The sequence below is a fragment of the Platalea leucorodia genome, assembly GCF_965183815.1.
Source record: "Platalea leucorodia genome assembly, chromosome: 5".
Taxonomy (NCBI): domain Eukaryota; kingdom Metazoa; phylum Chordata; class Aves; order Pelecaniformes; family Threskiornithidae; genus Platalea; species Platalea leucorodia.
This window is the reverse complement of record NC_138827.1, coordinates 46,500,756-46,525,210: the sequence shown is the minus strand read 5'-3', so window position 1 is coordinate 46,525,210 and position 24,455 is coordinate 46,500,756. Positions and strand designations below refer to the sequence as shown.

Here is a 24,455-nt window from a genome sequence, read left to right as displayed (position 1 = left end):
GAGCGGGACCGGCTCCAGCCCTCCACACAGCCAGCGCTCCGGCACCGCACCAACCGCCGCGCCTCCCTCCGCCCGTTCAAAACCGGCGCCCCCGCCAATCCCCGCGCGGGCCCGCCCCGCCCCCTCGCTTCTCCGCCAATTAGCGCTGGGCGTTTTATTTAAACGCCCCGACCTCGCCGCGGCTGGAGAGCGGCGCCACCGCGCGGCAGCGCCCGGCCCCGGCCCCGGCCCCGGCCCCGGCCCCGGCCCCGGCCCCGGCCCCGGCCCTCTCCGTCCACCGTGCGTGAGGCTCCCAAGTGTCCGGCGCGGAGCTGGTAATGGGAGGTGGCCTTAGGCTTAGCATTGGATAGCTTGAGTGATGCTTCAAAATTAAAAAACAAAACAATGGATTTGGCAAACCTTCACGCTAAAAAGCTACCCATATTAAAACAAACAAACAAAAAAAATCAAGTGAAGCCAAGTATTTTTCTAAATAAATTTAATTTACAAAATATTTTAAAATAAAATGTAGAATGAGTTGCACACAAATTTGATGAAAATGTTTGCCTCATCTGTTTATCTTTCATGAGCTTTAAAACTGAAAGACATACAGAATAGTGTGTTTCCACGCTGTTTAAAAAAAGAAAAAGGGGCAGAAGCTGAAACTTAGCACAAGCACCCCTGCAAGAAATCCTGTGAAGCAAGCAATGTTAAGACAAAAGAACTTTACTTTTCCATAACAAACAAAATTACACATAGGACTGAGTACTTCTACATTTACAGTATACTTCCTAACTTTTCCTTACAGCAAAAAATTTCCCCTAAAAAGACAACTTTACTTAAAGACTTCCAGCTAAAATATCAACCTATACAGATCACATTTAAAACACATTATCTCATATACCAGTGACAAAATATTGAGTTTATTTCACCTTATTCTTTCATATAAAAGGACCAACATTTAAATATGATCAAAATGGTTAGGGGAGATTCAAAAAATTTTGCCTTTGTCACCTTTAATCCATCATATCCTTTTAAACCAAAACATTTCTTATGAACCATGAAAAAGATCCTTATGGGCTTAAGCAAAGTGACTGCCCTGCATTATATTCTGCCAGTGTCATTCTTCAACCCATACCATGAAACAACCGAATCACTGCGAGACGATACTGTAAAAAACGATCACACGTGACAGCAGTCACAAGGACCTACAGATAAATGCACTCTATTTCCCTTAAGCTTCAGTCATACGGAGAACCTGCAATCTGGATCAGTTATGCATGTATGCTCAATAGAGAAAAATGTCACATCTTTCTTATTGTTTTCAGGGGGAAAAAAAAAAAAACTATTCATCTACAACAGCCTTCTCAGAATTCATTCATAACTCTACATTCATGAACTTCTACACAGAAATTATTTTAAATTTAAAAACTTGAGGGTCATTTATTCCTTAGCAGGCCATAACACATCCCATGTTCAATCAAGCACATTACGAGGCGATTCCTTTGAAGCATTATTCACAGTTCTGGATGCTGCGTTCGTTACTAGGGCAATAAGCTTAGCTCTTTGATGATACCAAGTAAATCTTTTGTCACTGTGTTCTGGCATGACCCATCTTTAAAAATAACTACCCGAATTATAATCCAGACTAAAGTAGCACTATATTTTTAAGCAAACCACAGCCTTACAGAAGATATATCATCACCATTACAATTACTGATGTTCAGCATAAAGAGAACCCATGAGAGCCATACCTCTATAGGAAAAGTGTCAGTGCTCAAAGAGGAAATTCCAATATAAATAAATAAAGTGAAGGTAACATCCACTTAAAGAATAAAAGGCAGTAACCTAGTCAACAACCAGAAATTTGTTCAGCAAAAAAATACATAATTAAGTGTTTAAACAGAATGAGTGCAGTAAGTTCTCAGAACCACATATCAGTTTAGAGTACCAACACGGACTCCACTCTTCTCCCCAAAGGTCAGCATCTGGAAAAGACCAACTTTTTGCAATGTGCCATTGATCATTCTTCAGAGATATTTTTAAGACAGACCTGCTTCTTCCTTCTTTGGCAACAAACGGTCAACTGAGTCAATGACTGCCAGATAGAACATAGCCTTTATTGTAAAAGCGCCCTCCAGATCAACAGGACATGCACTCTTGGATGAGTACATACACATAATCAAATGGAGGTACCAGACACCTAAGGAGTTTCGACCCACGCAGCTGTGAGGTGCAGATCTCTGCCCTTCAACTCCAGTCCTCTTGAGAGGAACTGTACCCCATCAAGCAGAGATCAGCTACTTCCACCTACCAAATGAAGTACCAGTCCATGAAAATTTACTTTGCTCATATATGAATTTTAAATAGATGTAAAGCTGTAAGAATTATAGCTCATGATATTAAAAAAATAAAAACTATGTATCTAGCACATAAGCTTTCCTATTTTCTTTCACTGTCAACTGGCAATGATCCAGCCTGACCAGCAGGTAAAAACACTAACTAGTAGGGTTATCTGCAAACAAAAGAACGCCAAAGAACTAGTAGGTCATTTTCTCCAGGAATGACTATTAATTCTGGTCACCCAAACAGCAAAGAGAGCGCTCGTTTTTCTGAAAAACGAGTCCTTTTATAGTCTGTTTCTTGTCGGGCACCCAAAAACATGAAGCCCTTTGGAAGATATTGACCTTAATGTTTTCTGAATAATCAACTGAACTAGAGAAAAAGCCATTATTCAGAATATATATAAAAGGCACAATCATGAAAATTTTAAAAAGGACATTATCAAGTAAATATGCTCCAAATTCCATTTTAGTATTTTACCAGAGTGCCTTCCGAACAGACTGGATTTTAAAATAAAAAATTAGTTATCAACTATTTTTAAGCCACTGTTTTCTCAAAATCCTACAATACTTTTTTCTACTGTAGGACAGAAAAGACAGGAAATAACAGAGTGAGGCTTTTTAGTCTGAGAACTGCACTGACACCGCTGATGTCGGGTTAATTTTAACAGTACAATTACAAATGCTGAAAATCATGTTTCACGTCCACATGCGGTGATATGAATATGATACATACATGTCGACTTGAAAACTACACATAAACCAGTAGTTTTCAAGCCATGGAGTGTAAAGATGACAGAAACAGTTTTATTTTGAAAGGAGATGAAGGGGGAGTTAGAAAGCAGGAAGGGTAGTACTTGATAGTGTCCTTTCAGAAGGTGGCATTCAATGGCCTCGTTATTGCTGCATATTTGCTAGTATTCAGCTTCTTGCCAGATGTATTTACAGCATGTCAGTCTGAACATTCCCAGAGCACAGCTCTAAATTTTACTTTAGAGATACAAACATAGAACAGTTAAACATATGTAGTCCTGTTTTAGAAACCGAACTTTTAAAGTTTAGGACTTCTATTGTGCTTCTTTGGCTAAGTCCTTTTTAAATATCGATAACACTTAGAATTCTATAACTCTGCCACTATTTAACAGCTAACAGAAATCTTTGGTGTGTTTAGGTTAAGAATCCATTAGGGTACAAGCTTCAAAATATTAACATTCAGGCAGCTCTGGCCCCTCTCCTGCAAACTGCTCAACTCTGAAGTAGATGGGGATTAACGGAATCTAACACCGAAGTATTCGAATAGGATTTAAAATGATCTGTGCCACTTAGACTTTATAGAACTGCAATGATAAAAGAGCTTTTCACCACAGATCACTTGTGCTCAGGTCACTGGATAAATTTAACAGTTACAATAATACACATACATCCAGTTTCCCATTTTAAAGTTTCTTTAAGATAATAATTTAAGAATAGGGAAAACTGGGGAAAATTTTGCCTTAACATGTAATTCTTGTAAGGAATAATGAAGATTATAAAATTACTTCAGATACTTTCTTTGGCATAATATTCACCAAACAAACGCAGAATACTTATTTTTAAAGTAGGCTTAAAATAGAAAGCATGATGAGGTTAAATTATACTAGATTTCATGGTGAATTACACTAGACTTGTAGTTCAAGATGGTTCTTTTGGAAAAAACCCTTGTCTAGTAAACAAAAAGCTAAAGATAATTTAAGACATAAAATACTCTCAAGAGTTTGACTTTGTTTTATAAACACAGTACAATAAAGTGAGAAACAAAACAATTTCATTAGCAACTCACAAGAGATTTATAATTACTGATTATTTCTTTCTTTTAAATAGAAGTTGAGTAATGTTCTGGAAATAATAGCCTTTAAATTTCTTCTCTGTCACAGATAACCTGAAAATGGGCACGCTAATGTGGGACTCTGGTATAATTTATGCTCTAACAAGGATAAACCATGCCAATCCTTTATGACTGTTCATAGATTAAAATGACCTTGCAAATACTCCCTTTTCTTTCAAAGTTAGAGTGTGGGGCACACTTTAGAAGACAAACAAGATTGAAAAAGCAAGAAAAAAATGCATATTATGAGTAACTGTAGAAAATTAGACAATACCATTGTCTAGATGTTTCCACATAATTCAATATTAGAAATCAAGGAAGAATTAAGAGGCCAAATTTAGGCAGCCTAATTATACTGAGAGGGTGCACCAAACACCCTGTTTAGTGTCTTCATGAAATATCTGAACCACTTTTCAGAAGAATCTAGGTCCTGTGTCCATTGGCTAGGCTCCAGAGTCCAGCAGACTTTAAAACCCTCCTAAAATGCCTGATGGTTCAAGTAAAATTATATTTTCATTTCTATGTGAAACATAATTCAAAGCTTGTGTTTTATATCCCTGCCTGCCCTTACAACTCTTAATGAATTTGATATAGTCCTTATTCTTCCAGAAGGCTTTCTATTACACTTAAAACATTAATTCAAAGCGAGATGCAGAAGGCAAACCATTTTTTTTTAAATTAATAGCCAGATATGTAATTATATTTTTCAGCCACTATCCTTAAAAGATATTTCAGAGCATAATTTTTAAAAGACCATCTATAAGATTTTTAAAAACTCTTAAAATCACAAGAAACACTCTTTCAGTATGCATCAAAATGTGCCTAAATGTTCAAATATTATGTAAACAAACCTGTTTTTCCAAAACTATGCAGAAGACTCATGAGTCCAAATAAAATACAAAATATAAATCTTAATTGCCATATCAGCCTTCTGTAGGCTAATGGCTTAGTAAATTAGGTGGAATGTTATGGTCTGATTATGAATGTTCATTGTTTGAAATATTCTGTACAGTAGGAGCTGTATCTAGCCCCAGTAAAGTTCCAAGATATGACTGGTCTCTAGGATCCAACATTTGCTCAGGCCTTACAGGATGAACAATATTTGCAGGTTGTGGAGTAAGAGTATATTTCTCCAGAAATGATAGATCTGTTGCTCGTTGATAATCTGTCTGCTCAGGTTGTGGAGGAAGAATGCCATGTGACTGAGTAGTATGCTGTACTAGATCAGCTTGCGGATCAGACATCTGAACTGGTACCAGAGTCACAGGCACACATACTTCTGTAGATACATTCTGTAGCAAAGTTTTGGCTTCTGATTGATACGCTTTGGACTGTTCCACATACTGTTTAGCCTCAGTTTGGTAAACTTTGTCATCAGAGGTGTACTGCACTGGTAAGGAGACTAGCTTTTCCTCTGAAGAAGATGTCAATGCCTCTTCTGCAGCCTTTGATCCATGAACATGATCAATATGATACTTCAGCTTGTCTTTTCGTTTAAATGTGGCATTGCAGTGTTGGCAATTAAAAGGTCGAGCATCTGAATGAATAACCATGTGTTTTGTTAATGTCTTCTTAATTCTAAAAGACTGATTACATATTTGACATTTATAGGGTTTCTCGCCTGTTAAGACAGAGAAGAATTAATTCTGAGTAACACCACATCACACATAAATATGGCAATAAATACATGGATTATGGCATAGAGACCTAGTATAAAACAATTTTACTGAAAACAAAGAGTGTATGTTTAGCATCCATTTTGGAATCAAGGCAGCCATTAGAAGTTTGTTCAGAAGTTGTATTAGCACACCCTTCTCCTTACATACAATTCTCTCAATACTTGGCATTTGTTAGGTACACGCAAAGACAATCAGAATATAAACCAAACAAAAAAGAACAGTCTTTAAACTGTTATGATACTGGTATTAAATGAGCTCAATTTGTACTTCTATACATTTCAAAAGGACAATGATTTCCCTAAACATAAGGCACGAAAGCCGAAGTCGGACATACAAGGACATAAACCTTTCCAAAGGGATTTCAAATCCTTGTTTAGTTTACCACTTGAAATGTAGTATTCTCCGGACCACAAAAATGATTAGAAGGTCCGGGTAAATTTGGCAAGAACATACACCAGTAAACTAAAGGAAGAGGTGTAGAGAGAATACCACAAACCTGTGTTGAGGATTATCAATATTTCAACTGATACATTCAGAAGGTAGTATTCAGGAATGACTAACATATGAGAAAGAATAAAAAGTCTTGCTGCTTCCTGCTACTCTTGCCCTGAATGCTCAACAACCATAATGAATTAAATAATTCCATCAATGTTAATGCATAAAAATACATTCCTACATGTTTGGTGGTTTTATTGTGGTTTATTTTATTTTTACCTGAATGTGTCCTAAAATGCATTTCCAAACTTGATTTCCCTTTAAAAACCTTCTTACAGACTTCACACTGGTGAAATGTTGCTTTGTATCTTTAAAGAAGAAAAGACATTTCGTGTTAGATACTTTTTTTAAACCAACTAACAACAAAGCTATGTGCACAGTCCTTTCTGAAATCTTTAACTGCAAAACAGCTGAATATCAAATTTTCCAAATATCCTCACTTATGCCCATATTTCCTGGCATCTGCACACCAATAAGGTCAATTAAGATTCTTTTCGATATTCAAGCTTATTCTCTGCTGAGATTGGCACTTAGTATTCAAAGAGCAAAAGCTACTAAAACTTCTTTTCTGACCTCAAAAATATCCTTAAGTAACAGTTTTTGCCCTACATCTACAAGAGCCTTTCACTTCAGCAGAATTACGCCATAAATAGTACTAGGAATGGTTTAGGCTACCGGCTACCGAGAAAAAACAGAGAATAAGCAGATTATGTACTGTACTTTCAACATAGACACGTCTATAATAGCTTCTACACAACGCTAATGAGTACAAGCAGTTAAAACGTATCATTTGAAAAAACAACTAGGTCTCCGTTTATTTTAAAATCTCTGAAAGGCTTATTTTTGGAGCTCAAGAATTTAAAAACCCTATTGCGTTTTCAATTTATAGACATAACTCAAGTTTCAAAGTTTTTACCTACTTTCAGAGCTTTCACTAATCTGCTACCAGCTTCTAAAATATCTAAGCATGGCATAGTTCTCACAGTGCTTAAATGATGTCTAATAATTCAGTCTTAACTAGTCTGCAATGACAGTATTACAGCAAACCATCAATTTAGAAAAACATTGAGACAGCTAATCGACAGATTAAAATTTGATCCTTTTTTATGTTTTTATTTTATTTACTCACTTATGCTACAAAGAAAACATCTTTCTTAAATTGTGAAGGCAATTTTCTGACATCCACTTCAAACCATGATAATATCTCTACCAAGACTAAGGTAACGGGCACGACAAACACACAGACTACTAGAATTCTGCACGAACATGCAAGTCCCAACAAAATCTGTTACAGCACAGAAGTATTTACGCAGTTATAAAAACCCCACACTTACTTCTGCCAAACTTTTTCTCCTAGATGAACACTTTTATAATGAACAGTAAGGTGATCTCTACGGCCAAAACATTTTCCACATTCCTCACACTGATGTGCTTTTTCACCTACAAGGGCAAAATTCAATAAATTTTGGTTAAATCTTCTGGAACTTATTAAATGTCTAAGAGCTGTAATTGTAAGACATACAGTAGATCCATGTTCACAAAGTCTGCCAATCAAGCTCTTCCATACCTTACTCAGAGAAGGATTCTCTGAGTAAGAAGAAAATTCAGAAGTGAGTTCTCTGAGTAAGAACAAAACTCAGGAAGTAAGTTGGTTCTATCAGAGTAAGGCTTTTTACCACTTGTTACATATGACTATTACTGACCATTTGTCATTTCTACAAAGAAATTCATGTTCATGAGTTAAGAGACACTTGCCCAAAACACCCACTGCATGAGAGGTACAAATGAATGACTAGGAATCTACTCTCTTCATTATGACCCGAAATGTGATATCTTCAGTAATTCAGGGGCTTTAAAAGAGAAGCTTATTTAAACATACCAATTATTTTCAACTACTCATTTTTAGAACCTAAAATTACATCACAGTATTTATCTTTTTAATTATCCTGATTTACATAGTTACCTTTTTCTTTTATGTTGCTGCTTAAAAGTATCTTGATTCTTTTTAGTCATCTTGAGATCTTCCACAAAGTGGCAGAATATTTCTTCTCATGTAAGTAGGAGGAGTGTGGACAGTCAAAGAATGTAACTTTCTAGAGGGGGGGAAAAGCAAATAGAGTAGAAAAGAGGATTTTTTTTTTTAACTTGAGTTTTCAAAGATTTCTTTGTTTTATAGCAGACACTATGACTTCAAACACCAAAAAAGAAGCTGTCCTTCAAAATAAAGGCTCAGGAAGTTTAGACTCTGATCACTTTCATATTTTCATGCTGCCTAGAACATATTTTGCCTCCTAGAAGGCCACATTCTCTTTGGATCCTGTTCTGAAAAAGTCCCTAGTGAATCTTTGCTCTTCCTATACATTTGATAAACTTTCTGCTCCCACTGCAAAAGAAAGATTTTTTTTCTTCCTCCTGATCATCCCCACCTGGCTGTTCTCAGGGTTTACTCCCACCACCTTCCTTCCTTCCTTCCTTTCTTCCTTCCTTCCTTCCTTTCCTTCCTTCCTTCCCTCCTGCCCATAACAGAGACTTCAGAAACACCTCTTTGATGTTTTTACATTAAAGTGATCAGTGTACAAACTTTGACAGAGACTGTGACAGCTTCTTCTGTGTTGTGGTAATAATGTTTCACACAATTGCTATTAAAAAAAAGAAATCTGAACTCATGAAAAAATCCTCCTTTTTCACTTTTGCTTTTTTTTACTATTATTTTTAAAGCAATTCACTGTTACATGTTTTTGACTGTCCCTCGGTTTTCTATGTTAACATGGAGGAAACACTTGGCTTTTACACCTTGAAAATGTGTAAGATTAACCCTACTTTAGTGGACCTTAAAAATAGTTAGAGGAACTTTTATCAGGCCTAAAACATGGCATGTACTGAAAAAAAAAAATCCATCATTAATTTTTTATTTGGTCTTATTTCAAAATAGCAATTTCAAAGCCAATTTTCAAAGAAAATGCCTACCTGAGTGTATTTTTTTGTGTTTTGTCAGATGGTCGTGCCTAATGAATGTTTTCCCACATTCTTCACATTCGTATCTCTTGTCATCGTGGTGGACTCTTAGATGAAGCCTGTGTATTTATAGTCATAAATATAACCATAAAATGCAATTTTGTTAACATAATCTGTACTACTAATTCAATGCAAGATACCAGAAAAGAGCGTCTTTAATGCTTCACACAAATATCAGGAAGTAACTTTCAGCTGAGGTTATGCTTAAACTGCTCTTAGAAAGCAAGAGAGGACAGAGCTAAATTCTCATATCTGACGTTAATTTAGCAGTATATTTTAGTCCTCTGCTTATTTTCTCTTTGAATAACAAAGATGCAAAAGCTTTAGATGTGAAAGAAAGCCAACTTTGATGCAAGATTTGCATGGGATTCTGTCTGTGTTTAAACCACTAACGTCTTGTATTAAAAATTAAACGACTTCTCACAGGTTAGTAATATATTTTCAATATTTAAGCATGCTTAAAGCATTTACTAATACTCTCAGACTTGGAATAAATCAAAACCTGTACATTACAAAGAATTATGTTGATAGCATGACTGCATTTATATCACCAAATAAGCGAGACAGTTTAGCAGGTTATTTAATAAAAATCTGTACCTGTAAGAGCTTCCATGACGAAAACTCTGCCCACAAATACTGCAAAGATGAGGCTTCTCTCCACTGTGAATTCTCAGATGTTCCTTCAAAGTTGTTCTGTTTAAAAAAGGCAGTAAAATTTGATTTTAAGCAATGTCACTGCCACTTTAAAGTGAAACAGACTATCAATTTCTCAATTTCTTTAACTCTGATGGATCACAATATATCCAAATAACTGCATCAATTTATTCAGATATGCATACATATACATACATTCAAAGGCAACCTATCTACTATTTATTGAACCAGCTGGGTCTAGAAACGATATAAGCAAAGAAATAAAACATTGTCCCAACATACATTTGGACAACATACATTAAAGAAAACATCAATTTTGACACTATTTTCTATGTAATAATTTCCTTGTTACTATATGTATAAAGACAGAGCTTTAAAGTCAGACTTGAAGGAAATCTAAATTATAACATCATGGATGTTAATTTAATTTAACTCAGCACAGAGCACATGTAAATACATATATATTTATACACACATACATAGGTATACATATGCAAGTCTACCTATACTATCGCCTTTTCAATGTTAAAAAAAAAAAAAGTGCATGCAGCTGAAAATTCCTCTGAGGCAAAGGAATCAGACAATAAAATTTACTGTATACACAGCTGGTAAGTGTGTGAACAAAACAAAAGAGAAAATTCTTTGATCTCCTTCCAGTACTTATTATAAATATTATTTTTCAAAGTTATTTTTTATGCTTTACACAAAAATTTTATCTTTTCTAATGAGAGCAACAACATTTAAATATTCAACTGCCTTATATAACATAAATGAAACTTGCAATGTGTAAACATATTGACTTTTAAACAAATTCTTCTTGCAGTTCAAAGTGAGCTTTACCGAGTTAAAAGACTATCTGTGCTTTATAGCTTGTTTGTTTACTATTTCATTATTGCACTAGTGCATTTTCTTTTAACACATGCATACCCTATCGACCAAACTACTAAAAAATACACACCACCACCAAAACCCATTAGGGACAAATCTTCCTCTTACAATACTTCCAGGGGTCTTTGCCAGTCATTGGAAAAAAAATTAAACATCAGGAAAACATACTGCAGCACACAAACTCAGATCTTTTCATATTCCCCAAACAGGACATAACTAGAATCTTAGTCACAGTTACTTAGATGAAGCTGTATTCTGTCAAAATAAAAAAAAATTATAAGGCTTACTGTTTCAGAACCTAAATATAAATCACCATTTGGAAAACTTAAAAGATCTCCTTTATAGAGCAGTGCAAGGCACCTGCACTGAAGCCATGTTAACAACCATTTAAAATTCACATTTTTTTCCCCTCATATGTGTAGAACAGAAATTGGAGGGAAGGAAGAATCTTATTTCTACAACTCTTCTATGCTTTTTTTCTATATACTAGACTTTATGAGCCTACTTTTAGAGCTTCCACTTTTCAAAGGCCAAATTAACATTTTTTCCCTCCATTTAGAGATGCAGCAGCAAAGGTTGTATAGTATTATTCTATCTTCCATGAAACCATGTTTGTAGAAGACCAATTTCTTCTTAGTCATTCTCACCAGTGTTCCTCATCTTCCCATCCTCATCAGTATATTTACCAAAATACCTATGGCAGAAAACTCTTTCCCCAACAAACGCAAGATGTTCTTGCACAACGCAGGAACCTTAAGTGAAGTGAATTAGAGGTAAGACTTTCTTAGTATAGTTCCGCCTCCTAACTAATTACCTACAGTGTCAGCCTTAATTTTAGAGGTCATCAGAAAAATCCCATGCTACCTGTGGCTCTGACACTACCTGTTAATTCACTAGCCCTCTGAAACGGTTTCATTTACGTTAAAAACTCAAAGCTAAAACATTCAGAATCAAACAAAGCACGCTAAATAGTTCTCTGTTCTGCTGAAGTTCAAGTAGTCATGCAACTCCTTACCGTTCCCTAACAGATTTTCCACAGATGAAACATGTCCATTTTCTCTTTCCTCCATGAGTACATTCTATATGGCGTTTCAGATTTCCTGTATCATTAAATTGGCGGCCACAAATATCACAAGGAAAAGGCCCTATAAGGAAACGGACGCACACAGTATTATTAACTGTCAGTTAAACCAAACAAGATGCACAGACTGGTTACTTGTGAAAACCCTGATCAATTTACAGAGCAAAAGTTTTATCTAACATATGATTAATGTTTAGTACAGTCAGCATACCTTAATTAGACTTTGTGAACTTTCTGCTTGGATATTTCTAATACTCGGTGTTTTAGCAAGTTTCATGATTGTAAAGCGAAAATTTAGAATTAATAGTCAAAAGTAATTAAGCCCACTTAGACTGTTTGAAAAACCAAATTCCCATTGTATCACCAATCTAGTTCCTACATGGCAGAAATAATTACTAGTAATAAAAAAGTCTTTGGAATACTCCAGGAGGAAAGAAAAAGGTCTTTGGAAAACTTCAGGAAGAATCTGACTCCATAGTTGAGAACCAATTTCATGCAAAAAAGTTTTAAAACAAGATTAACCTTAATTCTTCTTACCCTCCCCCCGATTTTTAATTTATTTATTTGGGTACAATACAATGCCTCAAAAAGACAGCTGAACAGAAAAGTAAAAAAAAAAAAACCACCAAAAAAAAACCAAACCAAAACTCCCCCACAAAACTGTAAAAGAGAGAACTGGAAAAGGAGGTGGAGTGGAAAGCAGGCTGATCAGGACATACAATGGCAGAGGAAGGTTTTACTTTAAATCTATTGTTTACATGTCAGAAGGAGGTTTCTATACCGAGATGGAATTTTTCTTGATGTTTCAGTCTTGCAAATCGGGATTTAAAGTGCTCTTCACAGTAGGTACACTTAAAGGGTTTATCCTGAGAGTGAAGGATCATATGCTCTTCTAAATGAGGTCTTCGAGTGAAAGATTTCTTACAAATCTAAAATGATAATACATTTTGTCAAAAATACATCATTTATAACCATTTTTTTTCCTATTCATAAACTCTAACAGTTTAGTTCATCTGCTCTCTACAGCAATGTAAAATTAAACATGTATTCTTCAAAAGCATGCTCTACCCCAACTTGTAAAGTCTTGCAGTCAACACCAAAAAAATCTGTGTTCTACATAAGCCCTCATGGATTGCACTATATCAATTAGAATGCCAATCCATGGCAGCCTAAATCAAACTACTGGCAACTCCTGCATACAGTTACATGTTCCACCCCCGCTTCTTTCTACTGACTCCAGCCCTTAACAGACTCTTTTCCTAGGGTGTTTCAACACAGTAACTCAGCAGAAAATAACACCATGGAAAAAAAACAAATAGCTTTGGCTTGGTTTTGGATGTTGAAATAGCTCTGTCGGACTGTGGTTAAAGCTGTTTTAGTATAAGCTACTGTAGAACTAGAGTCATACCTGTTCCTTTATTTCCTCTGGGAAATTCTCTGACAGCATGTATTAAAGAGAAAATGCCAATACCAACAAAGAAATATAACTCAAAATATATTTTAGACATACAGAACTTCTGCAGTGTTAAAATTAAGTGAGCTTTTTAGTACTGTTTTCAGATTAATCAAAACCTAAATGTACAAGAATTATTAGTAGTCATTAAAGTAAGCATGCAGTTCAACTACAGAATTGAAGCCACAGCTCAAATTTAGGCATTTAAACTAGGTATTACAATTTAACATCAGGGTCCTATGCTTTAAAAGAAATCAACATGGTGCTCACTCATTTCACTCTGAAACTGTTGCCACTGTTTATAATGGCTGAATTTAGTACTAACTCCCATACATTAAATTGTGCAATCAGTTTCTCAGAGCACACCTCGAAAACACTCTTTCAGCCTCAGAAAATCAGAACATACTAAACAACCTGAAAACAAAGTCACAGCTCCGAAGGGTTCTGCTCGTTCTCCAACTGCTATAAGAGCTAGAATTCTACCCCTGCTTTCAATTCAAGTCCATTTTCAATGCACATGAGCAGTACAAGATCAGCGACTCACTTTTTAAAAATTCCTACTTGACATAAACTTACAATTTTCAAGCAAAAAAAGAAAAAAAACAACAAACCACAAAATGGAGTTTACTAAATCATTCATCTGATAAGAGTACTTTATGAGAAATTAATATCAACAATGTTGCACGACTGATTCCCACTATTAAAATGTTTCTTATCTAGTAACAAACAGAATCTGTAATATGTTCATACAATATAACTTCACCTGGAAGATAACACCCTTTGGTCAACCACATAATACCTCCAACCATGGTACCATCACCAGCAGAATGAACACTACAAATTCCTACAGCTGATATCTCCCAACCTCTTACTATATGTTTATAAGCAAAAGCTCACAAACAAAGTAATATTAGTAATTATGTTATAGCACCTAATATTACAGACATACAGGGGCATATAGCAGTTTGCATAAACAAAACAGCTGGCCTGGGGAAAAAAAATAAAGTAAACTGATTCCCTGAGTAAAACAAACAAACAAAAAAACCCAACATTTGAAACCTTAAAACATTATTTGGCAGCAGACAGATAGAGAATGTAAGTTCTACAAACTCCTTTTTACAGTAGATATAGTTTCACACCTATACATCTCCTGGGGAAAATCAAGGAAAGGACTCTATGATTTTACAATTAGAGATAAATTTAGTACAAATTCACAACTCTGTTGATATGCATATACAGCTAAATGAGAAAGTGTTTCATATTTAACATATATTTTCCTCACTATTGAGAAAGCCTTCCAAAAACATATACTTTATGGTCAGTGCTTGAAGTGCATGGGAAAGCAAATAATCTACACTGTTTTTAAAGTATTCATAACACTGTGCTGGTTTTGGCTGGGACAGAGTTAATTTTCTTCATAGCAGCTAGTACGGGACTACGTTTTGCATTTGTGCTGAAAACAGTGTTGATAACACAGGGATGTTTTTGTTATTGCTGAGCAGTGCTTACACAGAGTCAAGGCCTTTTCTGCTTCTCACCCCACCCCACCAGCGAGCAGGCCGGGGGTGCACAAGAAGCTGGGAGGGGACACAGCCAGGACATCTGACCCAGACTGGCCAAAGGATTATTCCACACCATGTGACATCATGCTCAGCATGTAAAGCTCGGGGAAGAAGAAGGAAAGAGGGGACATTTGGACTGATGGTGTTTGTCTTCCCAAGTAACCGTTATGCACAGGATGGAGCCCTGCTTTCCTGGAGAGATGGCTGAACACCTGCATGCCAATGGGAAGCAGTGAGTGAATTCCTTTTTTTTTTGCTTTGTTTGTGCAGCTTTTGCTTTACCTATTAAACTGTCTTTATCTCAACCCATAAGTTTTCTCACTTTTACTGTTCCAATTCCCTACCCCATCCCACCAGGGGCGACTGAGCAAGTGGATATGTGGTGCTCAGCTGCCGGCTGGGGTTAAACCACAACAGTCCTTTTGGCGCCCAATGCGGGGCTCAAAGGGTTCGAGATAATGGCAGATTTGATTGGAATGTGCTAGATCAAATTTATAGCTGTTATTGCTTTTCAGCTATTAATCATCAGACTTCTGTGCTTGCCATGGGGCTTGCTTGCCTTAGTGTATATTAGAGTCTACTGCCCGTTAGTAGCTGCTTTTTACTTTTGCTGCTTGCTGAACTGCTTATCATTTTACTCTGCTGTGCCTGGGAACATTTTGATAACAGCAATGGCCATGCGCCTGGGCTGGCAGATGGCCAGGGCATCGCTGCTGTGTCTGTGCTGCTGTACTGGACAGGCTGGAACTCCAGTGTGAACTCGAGTCGAAGGGACTGTGACCTGTGCATGAGTCCACGCAGGAGCAGGACACCCCAAAGCGTCTGTGGATGTGGATAAGCCCACACCAGAGCAGGCATATCTCAAAGCGTTCATGGCCATGGTTATGTCTGTGCTGCAGCAGGTATACCTCTGAAGGGATTATGGCCCAAGGGTAAATCCGTGCTGGAGAGGGTACGCCTCAAAGCATCTGTGGCTGTGGATAAGTCCATGCTGCAGCAGGTACACCTTGAAGCATCAGTAGCTGTGCACGAGGTCATGCTAGAGCACTTCTAAGCGTGTGGCCATGGAGAAGCCCATGACAGAGCAGGTACACCCCTGGAAGGATTGCAGCCATGGGTAAGGCCACGTTGGAGCAGGTTTACTTCTGAAGGGACTGCGGCTGTGGGTAAGGCCATGCTGGAGCAGGTATATCTCCGAAGGCATTGTGGCCCACGGAGAAGGCCACGCTGGAACAGGCACACCTCAAAGCAACTGTGGCTGCGGGTAAGTCTATGCCACAGCAGGTATGCCCCTGGAGAGACTGTGGCTCATAGATAAGGCGCCACTTGGATCAGCTAAACACCTAAGGGACTGCAGTCTGTGGATAAATCCAAGCCGGAGCAGGGGCAAGGGGAAGAGTTCATTGCAGCGTTAAACCCGATGATCTGGTCCAAAGGGACCAGGGGTAGAGACTGTAATGGAAATACCTTTAAATTGTTGTAACCCGGGATCTGAGTTGCATGTTATGGGAATTACTATAGCAGGAACCCCTTGTTGCTAGCCAGGCTAGGACCAAGGGGAGGAGTTCATTGCAATGTTAAACCCTATAACCTGTTCCAAAGGGACCAGAGGTGGAGATTGTAATGGATACACCTTTAAATTGTTGTAACCCAGGATCTGAGTTGCATGTTATGGGAATTACTACAGCAGGAACCACCTGAACCAATGGAGGAGAAGCCTTACAAGAAGCAGTGCAAGTGCAGCAGTGACCCAACCTGAGCTGGCTTTGGTACGCAGTAATTCCACGTAACACACAACCTCTCCTGTCCTGAGTGACCACTATAACAGATGGAGCCCGAACTAATGAACTAAATGAACTCAATGGGCATTTTGTGGACATTTTACACGGCTGGTCCATAGACTGGGGGAATGATATCTGTGTATTGTACCAAAGGAACGCGAAGCGTGGTTAATGACAATGTAGTAGATAGTGTGAGACCTGAGCATGATGTAAATGGTATGGAATAAGGGGTGGAGAATGTGCTGGTTTTGGCTGGGACAGAGTTAATTTTCTTCATAGCAGCTAGTACAGGGCTACGTTTTGCATTTGTGCTTAAAACAGTGTTGATAACACAGGGATGTTTTTGTTATTGCTGAGCAGTGCTTACACAGAGTCAAGGCCTTTTCTGCTTCCCAGCCCACCAGCAAGCAGGTTGGGAGGGCACAAGGATTTGGGAGGGGACACAGCTGGGACAGCTGACCCCAACTGGCCAAAGGGCTATTCCATACCATATGGCATCACGCTCAGCATATAAAGCTGGGGGAAGAAGAAGGAAGGGGGGGACATTGGGCGTGGTGGCGTTTGTCTTCCCAAGTAACCGTTATGCACAGGATGGAGCCCTGCTTTCCTGGAGATGGCTGAACACCTGCCTGCCAATGGGAAGTAGTGAATTAATTCCTTTTTTTGCTTTGTTTGTGTGCGCAGCTTTTGCTTTACCTATTAAACTGTCTTTATCTCAACCCATGAGTTTTCTCACTTTTACTCTACCAATTCCCTCCCCCATCCCACCAGGGGGGAGTGAACGAGCAGCTGTGTGGTGTTTAGTTGCCAGCTGGGGTTAAACCACAACAAACACTCAAGTCTAATCATCTGCAAATTGATGTATTTTAACAATGGTAATAACTGATCACACTAAAAAACGGTGCCTTCAGCTATTTTAAAATTCAATTTGGTATTATCTACCTGGTCACAAGCTGTACATACAGATAAAATTCAGTCCTTAAATCAGCACATAAAGAGGAAATTTATACCATCACTTACAAAGCTTACTGAGATTTCACAGAAACACATACCATATTTTCACTTAAGTATTCAAGTCACAAAACAGTATCTATATGAAGAAACCAAAAGTACTGAAGTATTACTTACATCACATTTCCAACCTTCACTTTTTGTCTTCTTAATAGAAAGGAATTCTTGTACATTCTCTGGATGAAACCTAGGAGGAAGACAGAAGCTGAAAGTAGCTATAACTTTCTAAGATGAAGATCACCCAAATACTAAATATCCATTTCTAAACTTTATGTGTCATGAAATTTGATCTCCAAATCAGCAGAACAAAATACTGATAATTAAACAATTCTAAAGGCACAAGTAACTGGAAAGCAGTGTTGACTATAGACTCCTGTAGAATCTCATATGACAACTAGTAAGACAGAGGGCAGTTTCAATTATAATCCTTTATGGATATTTACAAAGAAAGATAAAAAAGCAGTATGTAAATAATAATACCTTATAATTAGACCTGTCATGAAGAAATTATTCACCTAAAAGAATCTGCATGGAAATGGTTTGTCCACCTATTATCATCAACAGTATAGCATCAACATCTAAAATCAAAGAAGGTATTTTACTCTTCCTCCAAATTAAAAACAACACAGGTAATTATTAAGACTGTTGTGTTCTGACTGACCATGCTAGCTAATCTGAGCATTCTAAAATTTATAGTAAAAACCTACGGTAGAACTGCCACAGAACTGCTATTGCTATTTAGTCAGTCCCTATGTACTCCTTATGGTAGGTTAGTTGACACTGCTAATCCCCATGTTCTTTGAAAAGATATTTATTTGAAAAAACAGTTACAGAAATAATGCAGAATATGCGGTGTGCATACATATTTTCACTTTTGAACTGAAAAAAACAATTTTTCAGAAATGTGAGACAAATTTGCTCATACTTGCCTCTTCACGTGCTTTGCTAAGGTCTTTTTGCTTGCATGCAGCTTATTGCAGTAGGGACATTTGTGTTCCTTTTTATGAAAGTCAGTATCACTAGTGTGTTTCTTTCTGTGCACTGTCAGGTTGGACTTCGTTGAATAGCGCTGATGACATATATCACACTCAAAAGGCTTCTCACCCGTGTGTACACGTGTATGGCTCTCATATTTGCCTATACAACAACAACAACAATCTGTTAGCATAAACTGTAACAGGTATCACCTACAATATATACATTTGGGGTTTGTTCTATAATCTCTCTCTCAAATGTGGTCAAGATCTAAGTACCTTCCACACACATCTAAAGATTTCTACTGGTTTACACCACTGAAAACTGCACGGTGATCACATATGCATTTGATCCAATGTTCCTCCACACACTTCCACCTTAACTATTTTTAAGATAAAGAGTAAAAATAAAAGGGCACTGTATTACTGTTAAATCTGCGCAAGGGTTACAAGTCCCTCTTGTTCAACGCTACAGCATACTCTTCTTAAGTACTGAAAGTTATACTACTACTACTACTATTACTACTGAAAAGTACCTTTTCAGAACAGGGAACAGGCTTGCAGCAAACTAGTATTTTTAAAGTACTTTCAAATAACAAAACACTGAATGAATGATACAGACCCTTGCAAATTATCTGTATTTGGGACCCAAGATATTACCATAAACAAAAATACTACTCTATTTCTTTCACACTGCTTGTATTTCTCTTCTGTTTGCCATTTTTTTCTGAGGATAAAATTCAGTCCTACACTGAGGATCTACCTACCTAAAGTCAATAGCAGGCTCTCTGCTTTGTACTAGCTTATGAAGAAATACTTTATGTATCACTTGGTTTAATGCTATTTCTCATGTATTTTTTGAGCACAAAACTACAATTCTAAGTCATGAAAGTACAAAGAGGAAAGGGCTTCCAATGTGTGCAAAACCAAAATGTACCATTACAACCCTAAATACTCACAAGCTGTATATTTCTGCACAGTAGCCTTTTAATATTAATAACAAAGCTCTCAAATCCAGAAAATTTCCTATGTTGCTTTTAATTTTAAGATATGGCATTACAAGCACAGCTAAATCCCACAGTTTTAATGTTAAATAGCTTCTATGATATAATTTGTGACCTTGGAAAATTCATTTCACCTCAGCAAGCTAAGTACACTGTGAGTAAGAATTAACACACACACCAGCCCCACCCCACTTTCATAAACTCCTAAAATTTCAAACTGATGAAAGACACAACATGTCTATGATAAGAACACCAAAAAATGCCTAACACTATGAAGAACTGTGTCTTTCCTAATTCCCATGATTGAAAGGAAGTAAATACCTTACATGACCATAATTCAACATTTATTCCAGCTGGAAGAACACCAAAATTCTGGAGTACAGTAGTACTTTACTTTTGATGTGGGAAAGGAGGACAGGAAAGCTGGAATTTTTACTCTTCTGATATCCCGAGTAACTATACACCTAGATTTGACTGTAACATAAACAATCCTAACAGACTAGATTAAGCTGACGAAGTATTACTTGGTGTTAACTACAGACCAGAAAAATCAAGCTAGAAGACAGCGTGCCTAGGTCCCAAGCATCTACACATCACGTAGAACAGAAGAATTTCAGGCTGTTTGACAATGGTGCTGTTTTACTTCAGCAATAATGACAGCTTTGTTACTTAAAATTAATTTGGCAGAAAATACGGCACAAGTTTCAAGCAATTTATCGTTTAATATCTTGGTGTTTTTCCCTCCTTTTTCAATGCTGCTTTTACATACCATGCTAACAACCAGAATTCAGAGCAGTGAAAGAGAAATACATTTAGCATTTGCACGTTTTTCAAATAATGCACTCAGTTCATTTACCGAAACTGCTTAGCACCACAGACATCACAACTTAATACATTCAGAAAAATTAGCAGCATGCCGGATCAGTGAGATGATCCAGAAATTCTGATCTTCACTCTCTAGGACAGAGAAAAAGCTCAGTTTATTTCCCATGCAAATAGCACCACCATATGGTAAAAAGGAAAGAGATCAACCTAACTTGCTCTTACCTATTCGATCAAATTTTTTGTCACACTTGGGACACTGCAGTAGTTTTTTGCTACTGCCTTGAATGATCACTGGAGCTAAGCCTTCAGGAATATTTCCCACTGAATCAACTGCCTCAGAACCCTCTTCAGTATCATTCTGTTCTTTTTCACTTTGGTCTTCAGACTCTGAATCTTCACCTGTCATTTCCTCTTCCTGTCCCTCTTCATCAGCATTGCATTCACTTTCACTGTCTTCAAATTCACTTCTATCAGATGTTTCCTTGTCAGAACTGACTTTTTCCAAATTGCTGTCAGATGCATCACCGCTTTCATTGTCACTGTTATCAAATTTAGCTGGACATTTACGGTTTCTTGTAGAACGTCTAGTGGAAAAGTCGGCCTTCTCAACCATTTTTAACCCATGTTTTCTTTCCAATGAAAGGGATCTGTGGGCTTTAGCCAAATGATTTTCTAAGGACTTCTTGTAACAGAAACTTCGACCACAAAAAGTGCACTGATGACTATTTAATAGTTTACCTGTCAGTTCGTTGAGTGTTTCTGCTGGTGTAGGTGCATCAGTTACCACATCAGTCTGTACATTAGAAACACTTTCATTATTTAGTAACTTCACTGCATCTATGATATCCAAAAATTTTGCTGCTTCCAGCACTAATGGTATTTCATTTTTATATACAAAAAACTCAGAGGTGTAGAGAAACTCAAGCAAATGCTGAAAGACAGAATGAGTTACATGATCTAGCGTGACGACATCAGTGCTTGGATTTTTGCTCAAACAGGCATGAAAATAACTACTCCCAACAGCAACTACAACTTTGTGAGCACTAAATTCTTTTCCTTCCACAATTATGAGTAAATCACAAAATGATGGATGTTTCTGTCTATCGTCATTTAAGTATTTAAGTAGATTTTTGTTATACTGCAATGAGCTTAGGAGCTTTCTTTGTTCTGATGACGGTGAAAGTTCTTGGGAAGATTCAAGCTGATCTGCAGGAGCTCCTTCTGCAGACTTTGAGACAATTTCTTGTGCACAGTCTACTACAAGAATCTGTTCTGCAGTATCTTTCTCATGGCCAAGATGAACCTTTTCGCTTAGATTTGCAGCGAGCCGTCTCCTTTTCTTCATTGCAAAAGTGCAACGTTAAAATCAGGAGCTTCATAGGTGATTGGCAAAAAATTCTCGTGAAGACTTGGGTCCCCTCCAGACCTTGGGAAAATATGTAACAGTAATTTCATAATCTGCAGAAGAATTATGATAAAAAATTACTCTTAGCACTTAACCATAACTTCCTTTTTTATTAATGCTTTGTGTATTTCACTCTTAGTTTTTCCTGCCCTGCATACATTAAGCTTTTATTAAATTACTGAAATCTCATCCCTTCCCATTCCAGACCACAGCATAACACTACTCGGAGCAAGTGCACCGACACCGCCTATTATTAGACCTAAAGAGACGGCTGAAGCTGGTTTTGCTCGTCTCCTAGACGCATATAGCCTGTGAAATACTCCGGGATGGGCGTACGCTGTTGTTGTTATTATTACACCGAAGCACATTCGCTTTCCGTTTAACCCCAACACGGCAAGCCAACCCTTCTGTTTTTCAGGCCGGGCGCCCGTCCCCTCGGCCAGCCTCAAGACCCGCCCGGCGCCTGCCAGGGCGGCGGGGCTGCCCGGGCCGCCCGGCGCGGCCCTCTCCCCGCGCCCGCCACCGCCAAGTGTCAGGTCCGCGGCCGGGCTCCCGCCTCCCTCGGCCCAGCCCGCGGACGGTGCCTTTGTCCCTGCGCCAGCAGGTCCGCCGCGGACCCGAGGGGGGCCCTGCGGCATCGAGCTCGGGGGCAGAGAGGGCGCCCCGGACCCGCCCCCCCCGCCCCATGCCGAGCGGCACATAAAATGGCCGCCCCCACCGCCCACCCCCCCCACTGGCCCGGCGCGGCGGCCTCACGCACCTGCGCGGCGCCGGGCGCTCCCCGGGGCCCGCTCGGCCGCTAAACGCCGCTGCACCCCGCGCCCGCAACCGCTTCCGCCGCTTCCGGGTCCCGGCGCCGCGCGCAACCTCACTCCCTGCGCCGGACCGCGTCGCTTCTGAGCATGCGCCAGCGCGCCGGCTCGGCGGCGCCCCCTGTCGGCGGGGCGGGCCGGGGTCTCACCGCGGGGGGCGAGAGGGCCGCCCCGCCCCGCCCCGCCCCGGCCCCTCGGCACGGCCCCGGCCCCCTCCCGCCCCTCGGCTGTCGGGTCGCTGCCGGCGGGGTGGCGCCGGGAAATCGCCGTGAGCGGGAGCCGTAGCGCGGCTGCGAGGGGGGAGCCGCTCGTGCCCGTGAGGGGCGTTTCTGAGCGCCCGGCACCCGTGGCCTGTGTAGAGGTTCGGGGCGGCAGCGAGGCGAGCCGGTCCGGCGGGGCCGCCGCCCGCGGCGGGGCGCGCCGAGGGCCCCGCGCCGCTGCGAAACGGCTGCGCGAGCGTGCGCGGCTGGATCCGCCCCGGTGCTTAAAAATACCGAGTAAAAGCAAGGAATCCTATGCTTACACAGCAGTCCGTTGCAAGTAACTCAGAATTTCCAAGCTGCCAACAGTTCTCCTCAATAATATTATTTTGCGTTTGTCTTTCCCTTGCGTATTTTGAAGGACTTCACATAGGGCCTTGTCACATTTCCCGTTTTCCTGCTTCCCGGATGGCAAAAAGACAGCAGGCCCACGAGTGCCCCACGGCTCGGGCGAATATCCGCTTGGGGGTGCAGTTCATCAGCGTATCACAAGACATTCGTCTTTCTATTTATTATATTTTTAGCTTCCCAAAGATAACTAATTGCTAGTGGCAACGTGACATTGAAAACGAGTTTGTTTTTCTGAGAGCCTTAAGGAAGAACTGTTACGTTAATGCAGGATTAAACTTTATTCCACGGCGTGTGTTCTGTGCGTATGATTTGTAAACTGATGCTGGTGGCCACTTAGCATAATAAACACTGCGTGACTTCCAGGTGTTGCATTTTTCAGTAATACTGAAAATTCTCAAAACATTCATTACCTCCTGATTGTTGCTATACTGCCTGTACTCACAGCTCTCTTATGCATTTTAATTGAAGTCTACAATTATTTAGCTTAATTTTTTTCACCGTAGTAGTACATTAAAATCAAATTATATTTTAATATTCAATTATTTCAAATAATATTTCAAATAGTATCAGTTCTTTCATTCAGTTAGTACTTCTGAGGTGAAACGATGGCATCAATAATTGATAATAGAGCAATCAACATTACTATGTTTTTCTTGCACTGAAGGCAAAAATCTACTTACCTTTGGGGATCTGCTCTTTTAGGATGTTGCTTGTGCTTGCCCAACTTTCATTTTTATAGATTCATAGTTAAGCTGCACATAAACTGTAAAAATAAGTCTCTCTATTTTGATTTTGCATGGAAAAAAGAAGTTTTGAGCACAACACACTATAAGTTTTAAGATGAACTTTACATTTCACTCTAATCTGAATAGCAAGTTGATGAAAACATCATTTAGGTAGGTATCTGGCTTCTTGGGTCTCACTGTTTCCACAGCAAATATCTTCAGGTTGGAAGTGTAAAGCTACGTGCTTTATGAGTTTTCGTGAGTGAAATATGTAAGGAAAATGCAACCTTGATAA

The 24,455-nt window shown here is 38.9% G+C and overlaps 1 protein-coding gene across 2 annotated transcripts; it reads right to left on the bottom strand.

Annotated features, from left to right (window-relative positions):
- Nucleotides 1-498: 498 nt before the first annotated feature.
- ZBTB41 (zinc finger and BTB domain containing 41) lies at nucleotides 499-22,871 on the bottom strand. 2 transcript variants are annotated; one of them, XM_082311670.1, is made up of 11 exons: nucleotides 22,773-22,871; nucleotides 20,830-22,065; nucleotides 18,734-18,941; nucleotides 17,922-17,991; nucleotides 12,779-12,926; nucleotides 11,932-12,061; nucleotides 9,972-10,067; nucleotides 9,327-9,433; nucleotides 7,694-7,799; nucleotides 6,579-6,667; nucleotides 499-5,806 (listed from the first exon to the last, which is right to left on the bottom strand). In XM_082311670.1, exons 2-11 carry the CDS (start codon nucleotides 21,950-21,952, stop codon nucleotides 5,163-5,165), a joined length of 2,721 nt encoding a protein of 906 aa, XP_082167796.1. In that variant the 5' UTR covers nucleotides 21,953-22,065; nucleotides 22,773-22,871; the 3' UTR covers nucleotides 499-5,162. The 2 variants fall into 2 exon arrangements, with proteins under 2 accessions (XP_082167796.1, XP_082167797.1); XM_082311671.1 differs by having other exon boundaries at nucleotides 20,830-22,033.
- Between the last annotated feature and the right edge of the window lie 1,584 nt (nucleotides 22,872-24,455).